The sequence below is a fragment of the Pteropus alecto genome, unplaced genomic scaffold (assembly GCF_000325575.1).
Source record: "Pteropus alecto unplaced genomic scaffold, ASM32557v1 scaffold20, whole genome shotgun sequence".
In the NCBI taxonomy this organism is placed as follows: Eukaryota; Metazoa; Chordata; class Mammalia; order Chiroptera; family Pteropodidae; genus Pteropus; species Pteropus alecto.
The window spans coordinates 13,220,407-13,228,158 of NW_006436298.1; the positions used below are offsets into that span (position 1 = coordinate 13,220,407).

The window sequence follows — 7,752 nt, forward strand, 5'->3', positions numbered from 1 at the left end:
GCAATTTGTCTGCAATCTCTCATGATTATTTTGAGGGTCAAAATGGTCAAATGGAAGAAAATACGTGAAAGGCTTTAAAAACTGTAACTCCTGTGAAACACAGGCTGCTGTTGGCACTGATGGGCCCTGGTGTGGGCTGCCAGAAAGCTCATACAATAAAGCACTGAGCTGACCAACAATGACTTGCACTGTTTTCCTCTGAGGTTGCTATTCGCATGTGTCTGGCCCAGTTCAGGCGGTACCTGTTCTTGGAAACAGCCAAGCCTTCTCTGGCCCTAGCCGCCTTTGATCTTATCTATATAAAGGTCTGAGCACGTATGAAGTCATTTTTCAGCTACTCGATCTTGAGGAATCCTTAAGCAGCAGCCCTATCTTCTGTATCTTTGAATCCCCAGAATCCAGCATGGGGCCTAGGACACTGCAGATGCTAAAGATATACAGATTGAATGAATTCAGCGGGGGGTAGATTTAAGAAATAAATCGAATAGATTGGGCCTTTCTGACTGTTTTGAATTTCTCCAAAAATCAAAAAGAAAAGAAATAGGCTGGTTGGTATGAGTTCATACATAATAACTGCATAATAACTGATGATAACTGTAATGTATTTTATAGAATTTTATTTATTATTAACGAAAAAATTAGCTCATAGATATTAAGCAGATGGCTTTGCTCCAAGGAGCAAGGTCCTGTCCGTAGCCACCTCTCTGAAATGAGGTTGTTGGGTAAAGACATGAGAAAATGAAACACATCCCCTTGCATTAATCATTTTCTCATCTTAAAGGGGAAAGGGAAAGGGTGCTGATTGAATATTAACGCTGCTTAAATTAAAAATGCTTTTTTGCTGTCTCAGCTATTTCAAAGCAAAACAGAGCAATTCATGAAAACAAGGTTACCCATCAGCAGTTGCAAGTGCTTTGGTTCATTTCTCTTGCCTATTATAAAAATAACTAAGGCGAAACAGAAAGAGACCTTTCAACAACCTCTCAGGCGCACCTACTGCAGTCCAAAGAGGCCAGCGTCCCAAAGACTGTTGACCACAAGACTCTGCAAAGCACACTCATCACACATAGTTAATTCCACACTCCCCTCTGCTCTGGCCTCACCAACCATCTTGCCATTCAAGAGCAGCACCTCATTGGTCTCTGTGCTCAATTAAGTCATCAGACACTGGAAGTCATTGTTAAAATAGGTTTTGGAGACTCTTTTTTGCAAATTTTGGAAGAAAACTTTGCAAGTTATGTTCTCTTGGAACTCCCCACCTGCTTTGCTGGTATTTTCTCACTCGCTTTGAAAGCAGCAATTATGCTATTTCTTTTTGTCCTACCATTATTCTAGTTATTTCCTGGTTCCCAGCTCCTTCAAGAGATGCAGTATGCAGTACTTGTATGTTGTATATGTGGCAGTGGAAATATGTCAAATGCATATTGAGGGTTTAGGGAATTCTGTAGTAATCAGGTCAAAGTTGGGGGCACAATGAACAATGAAGGTCTTTAGTCAAATTCCAGCAGTTTCCAAGGATAAAATCCTGCCTAAAATAAACCATGTGTAAGTTTGTGAATGTTGATGTTTATGAGCTAAAGTCTGGCAAATCCTCATCAACTTTTCCTACAGAATCCCATCGGTGCTGGGTGAGGAGCTGCCTGCTTGTGGCCAGCATTACTGGGAAACCACAGTCACAGACTGCCCAGCTTATCGACTTGGCATCTGCTCCAGCTCAGCTGTGCAGGCCGGTGCCCTGGGACAAGGGGAGACATCATGGTATATGCACTGCTCTGAGCCACAGAGGTAAGTTGGAGCCCTGCCTGTCCCCTCTTTATCAAAGTCTCTTGAGTTGATGTCTAGGCAGAAATCTCTGAGGGCCTAATAAATGGCATCCCCTTTCTCTGCCTGAGTACTGAGCCAACTAAGAAGGAAAACAAGAGAGTCAAGTAAGTGGAGACTAAACCATTTTTCTGATTACTGAGGAAACAGATTTATTTAGAGAAGGTGGTTCATACCTGAGAACAAGGTTTTTTATATTGAGTCCTATTAATAGACAGACTTACAGCTACCCAAAGCCTTGGCCAGGCCAGCTTCCCTGCCCTGCAAGGCAGAGTTGGTCCCTGGAGAAATAGGGAAGAATGCGTATCTCCTTGAGAATCTCATAGCCAAGAGATGGGGAAGAAGATGGGACTTTCGGGCCATACATGGCCAGTTTTTTCTTCTAAACTCATCCCAGAGTGGGGAGAGACCACAAGTGTAATGTTAGAAGAGTTCCCTCCTCAGAGAAGGAGGAGTCAACAGGAGTGAGGAAGAGGTGAGTCCCCAACTCCTCCCCCCACTGGTCTATATGATGGGTTGACAAACTATAGCCCACAGGCCAAATATGACCTACTGCCTTTTTTGTAAATAAAGTTTTATTAGAACACAGTCATGCTCATTTATTTAGATTTTGTCTATGGCTGCTTTTCTGCTACAATGGCAAAGTTGACTAGTTGTAACACAGACTGAATGGCCCCCAAAGCCTAAGATATTTACCATCTGGCCCATCACAGACAAAATTTGCTAACCTCTGTTCTATATTATTGGTATTGTTTAGTTGGTTGATGTGAAAAAGCCATTAACCTGTTAGTCTCAGAGAGTTAAGGACAACCATGTCATGATCTGAATATGTTCACAGGATGGTCTCATAAAAAAGCACTGGGCTAGGAGCCAGAAACCCGATTTCAGCCCTGGCTTCACCCTCCTATTGGCTACTTAACAGAAGTTGGTAACCTCTTTGAGCACACTTGAGATGTCTCATCTGTCTTGTCAAGGGGCAGTGATGCCAGGTCTGCTGCTTTTTAGGGTTGTGAGGATCACATGAAATCAGGTACGGGGAAGAGCTTTGAAATTGTAAAGTATCATACAATGTGAGACATTATTCAAATGTCATGCTTTAAAAAGGAAGCCTTCAGTGCTTGCAGATTCCCAGAGAAAGGCCCACAGATTGGGATTTTGCATATCTCGGGCTACACTCTTCTTGCTGCATCCTACTTGACAGTTTGATTCTCTGACATGGTTCATAAGGACACCATCTCCAAGAGCTATTTAAAGTCACATTTCATCAAGTCAGAGCAATTATGATTAATTGATATTCAGCACTGTGCAGTGTTTAAAGACCCAACCCCTGCCCAGAGTTGAAAATCACTCAAATCTGGAGTTTATAATTAGTAGATTTAGAGCTGAAACTGTATATTGAGTTCATGAAGATTTCCTTGGACACTTGAACTCTTAAAAACACAAACCAAAGACTAGCCTCCAATGACAAATCTAGACTTTATAAAACAGAATTGTATGTTTTGTTCAACAGTTTCAACGACTTTGGTCTTTGGCTCTTTCAGGCCCAGAGTAGGTTCAATAAATTCTGGGAAGAAGAATGTACCTACCTGTGTGGTCACAGTGAGGTCAGGTCTCAGGGACCTTCATTTCATGTTTCAAATACAGCACCCCTGGCCTTTAGGACACTGAGAGAACTGCTGTAACAGACCCTCCTGTGTTTTTCACTTTTTCTGGCTTCATGATTTTAAACCAAGCAGTATTAATCTTGATTCTACTTGCATAGAATCCAAGCTTTAAGATGTCACAATTGAAAGGAGAAATGAAGAGAGTCTGAGAAGAAAGAATCAACTGAATTTCTTCCCGTCCATTCCTAACCTTCCCATCCCAGTTCAAGGCTTCCACACCTCCTTTACCAGTTTCATCCACAGCCAACATGCTTGTACCTTCTATTCTCCACTCACTCCAAGCTATCCTATGTGTCAAAACTGGCAACTATTTCTAAAACATTGTTTATACCATGTCCCATCCTTTTCTGCTCAAAAATCTACAAACATCTGCAGTGGTATCAGAACTCAGGTGGGATCACAGCAAAGATGAGAAGTCAGAAAGGATGTGAATAGGCTGAGCAATGAGGGGCCTTGAGGGGAGTAGCCACCAGGGTTGAAAAAGGGTTCAGGCTCAGTCTGGGTTAGCAGTGAGATTCACAGGGTGGTGGTGGGGGCGGCAACTTGGGATGAGGGTCTTAGCGCAGGGTTACACAAGTGTCTAGAGTCAGGCTTCTGGATGATCCCTGTTTGAATGGGGACCAGCAATCCCGAGGAGGAACAAGCGGAAGCTGGGTAGGGCTTCAGGCCCCAGGCTTGGTTTCATGTCGGAGTTCAGGTCGGAGAAGAAACTGATGTGCTCATGAGGAAACAGAGGCAGATTCAGGGCAGGAAAGATTCCAGGCCCTGCAGAGCTGGTGGAGACAAGGCTTCAAGAATGTCTGTCCATCCTTGGCCTCCATGGTGGGGAGGGACTGACTGGGGCTGGGCCTCCAGGCACCAGGGGCCTGCCACGCAGGGGTAAGGATATGGCTCATTTGGGCATTCAGAATCCTCTAGACCAGTACTGTGCAAAAGAACATTTTGCAAAACTTTTTAAAAATGATATCACATGTGACTATCGAACACTTGAAATATGATTAGTAGGACTGAAGAACTGGATTTTGAATTTTATTTAATTTTTATTTATTTTAAGTGCCCACACGTGGCTAGTGATTGCTGTATTGAACAGGGCAGGTCTAGTTCTTGGCCCCTGACTTACCTATCCATGTAATATCCTCAGAGCCATTTACATGTCCCTTTCAAACCTCTCAGGCAGATGGTGATGTTCTCCATGACGTACAGGCTTGTTCTGCCACCTCATCATTGCTGCTTCTGCCCCCGCAGCTTGGATCTCTGTCTCCGTCTTGTCCACCTATCCAGCCTGACCTTCTTTTTAGTCTGAGTATGAGCCCATCTGCTCCCCAAGCATTCTGTAGGAGCCCCAGCTACTCCCCATCACTGCCACCTGCAACCTTTGCCTGCTCTACAGATTCTAGAACTTCATAATATTATGTCACATCTCTCATTAGCAAGGCATTGGAAAGGTCCTTTATCACCACATTAAGTCTTATCTCATTCTCATGGACCTCTGCCCTTTCATGTGAGCTTCATGCTGCCATGAAGTTGCCAAATTGCCATTTCCCAAATATACATGCACTCAAGTTTCTGGGCCTTTAAGAGACATCACAGGTCTTAAAGGTCCTTGGTCTTCTCTGCTGTGTTAGAGTCACTTATCTAGGTTCTAGAACCTCCAGTCTGCCCTAGGGTCTCTCCCACCCATCAGACCTACTATAACCCAAGAATTTTCCCTCATCTGTCTTCTCTTCCATCCTTCATATCTTTCCTTCCCCCGCTTTCACAACCCCACCTTCCATTTCTCATACTTACAGAAAACTCATAACATGTTATCATTTTTTTTTTTTTTACAAAGCTATTTAGCTGCTTCTGTTGAGCAATTTCTCCATCCTAGACTGGCCTTGACCCTTTCTTCTCACAACTAAAAATAGGTCCATTAAATGCGTTTAGTCAATACTTTACCAATCTGTGCCCTGAGCTGGAGTCTCAGCTCTAGCCCCTGTTTAAGTCATCGACAATTTTTACTTTCCTGCTCAATAGAGTACGTGTTCCTGGGGGACAAGAATAGTATATATATATATACTCTGGTATATATATATATACCCCCAAAGGGCCTAGTAAAGTGCTGGACACACAGATATGTCTTATGAATATTTGTTAAATTGAATTTATTTGAATTGAAAAGATAAGTCAAAGGCAATCCCTTTAGCCACAAGGCTGCAAAAGCATTTAGAAGATGAAAAGGAAAGTTGGTTTGGGATACGAGGAGCTTATACAAAGGCTGAAGTTGGGCAAAAATAGTAAAATATTTCTTAAACTTTATAAAAGCCTTTATATAAGTTATTATAAATCTTTAAACTGTAAAATTAATACATTTTAAGGAAGGCAAGCCTGCAGTACTTTTAAAAATACATGGCAGCCTCAAAGGAGTTTTATTCAAAAGAGTGACACACCATAAATGCGGTACTTAAAACATGTGGGCAGCTGGGAAAGAATTAGAATGTTGAGAAAAATCACAATGGGATTGATTCTTAATGTAGAAGGAGCAAAATTATTAAAACTGCTCATCTTTCGGGATGAGCTACACATTTTAGCCTCTGGGAAGGGTCTGGTTAAAGTATGAAGGACAACATTATTGCAACTCGTAGTGACTTGAAGTTAATAACTGAAAAATTGGTTATTATCTCCAAATGGTTTTCGTTATAGTGGTCCTTCAAGATTTCCAAAGTTTTTAATTTCCTATTCCGTTCCATTTCAGATACACGTTTTTCTACAGCGGCATCGTGAGCGATGTCCATGTGACCGAGCATCCCGCCAGAGTGGGCATTCTGCTAGACTACAGCCACCAGAGGCTTCTATTTATAAATGCCGAAAGTGGGCAGTTGCTCTTCATCATCAGGCACAGGTTTAATGAGGGTGTGCACCCTGCCTTTGCGCTGGAGAAACCTGGAAAGTGTACTTTGCACCTGGGGATAGAGCCCCCGGAGTCTGCACGGCACAAGTGATTATCGGCTTTCAGAATTTGAAAGAGCAATAATTCAAATTGTGGGGTCCGTTGTTCTTTCCTTTGGGTGCCGTACGTTATTCAGAATGCCTCCTACACATTCACACTAATGGTAGCTACAGGCACAGTGATCAGCACATGAGCACAACCACCAAGAAAACCTTGTCTTTCTAGAGCAGCATGCGAGTAAAGTGGATGGAAACAACCACCTTCACCTTTGGTTTATATATGTTTGAGTTCTTCTCTAAATTAAAAGGATATGTATCTGTCTTGGGAACCCAAATAGAGAAATGGACTTCCACCTGTTTTATTAGTAAAAGAAATCCTTGGATGGACAGGTCCCAGTGAAGAGGGAAGATTGTGCTAGTAATATATCTCCTCTGACAAGAAATGCAGACTTTTTTCACAAGAAAAATGTTGCCTTGCTTCACTAAAGGATAATGAATCCTAATCATTAAAAAAAATGTTTTAACCATTCTAAGTTAATAACGAACTCTTTTGTAATAATGCATACTGTAGAACATGCATCTCTTTCCCCTGAAATTTTAAATGTAGAAAAGTGCTAGATATTAGAAATTTCCATCTTGTTAAATAAATGGTTAGAGTTTATAAAACTAAACATGTTATATGAACTTATTACCTATAACTTATCAGTCTGGCATATCTGAATCAGGACAAATTGCAGAGTAAATAACCAGCATACTTCAGTGGGTTGTGATACTACTAATTTTCATGTGAGAATTTTATATATATGTTTTAAAATCCAAACACTTTTGGCCCACGGTTACAGTCGACTGCCCAATCTCCCTTTGCTAAAATAAAGTGGTTGGTCATTTTTTGATACTGTATTGAAATCTCTCAAAATCTTCCTAAAATATGTGTGCAAAATTGATAAATCTAGAATGCATGTTGAGATGATTGCTCTTATTTTCTATAAGATAAATACTTGGGTCGTATTTATAGATTTTAACATTATGAATTCAGTTATTTGTTTTCTTGAATAGAGAAATAATATCCTACTTTTGGGATATGTTCTAAAATAATATCCTTTTTTGGGATATGTTCTAAAATCTATTGGTCAATAGCTAGAAAATCCAAGCTGGAGTGTAACTGCGTTAGTGGAGCTCCTTTAAAGCCATGATACCCTGCTTTGAAATTAGGACAACTGCTGGCAAGACAGATACTTAGTGAAATAGGAGAAATAACTTGCTGCGTTGTCAGAAATGTTATCTTCACTTTTTTCAAGACTTAAAAATGTTATCAGGTTCTAACTGGTCAGTAACCAAA

General features: G+C 41.2%; 1 protein-coding gene across 1 annotated transcript in view; it reads left to right on the forward strand.

The window, feature by feature from the left end:
- CMYA5 (cardiomyopathy associated 5) overlaps window positions 1-7,071 on the forward strand; it is an 87,939-nt gene extending 80,868 nt beyond the window's left edge. Inside the window, exons 12-13 of the mRNA XM_006913179.3 lie at window positions 1,612-1,785; window positions 6,220-7,071. Of these exons, the coding sequence (XP_006913241.1) occupies window positions 1,612-1,785; window positions 6,220-6,466 (421 nt within the window). The 3' untranslated portion in view covers window positions 6,467-7,071. The remainder of the gene's footprint in view (window positions 1-1,611; window positions 1,786-6,219) is intronic.
- Window positions 7,072-7,752: the final 681 nt, after the last annotated feature.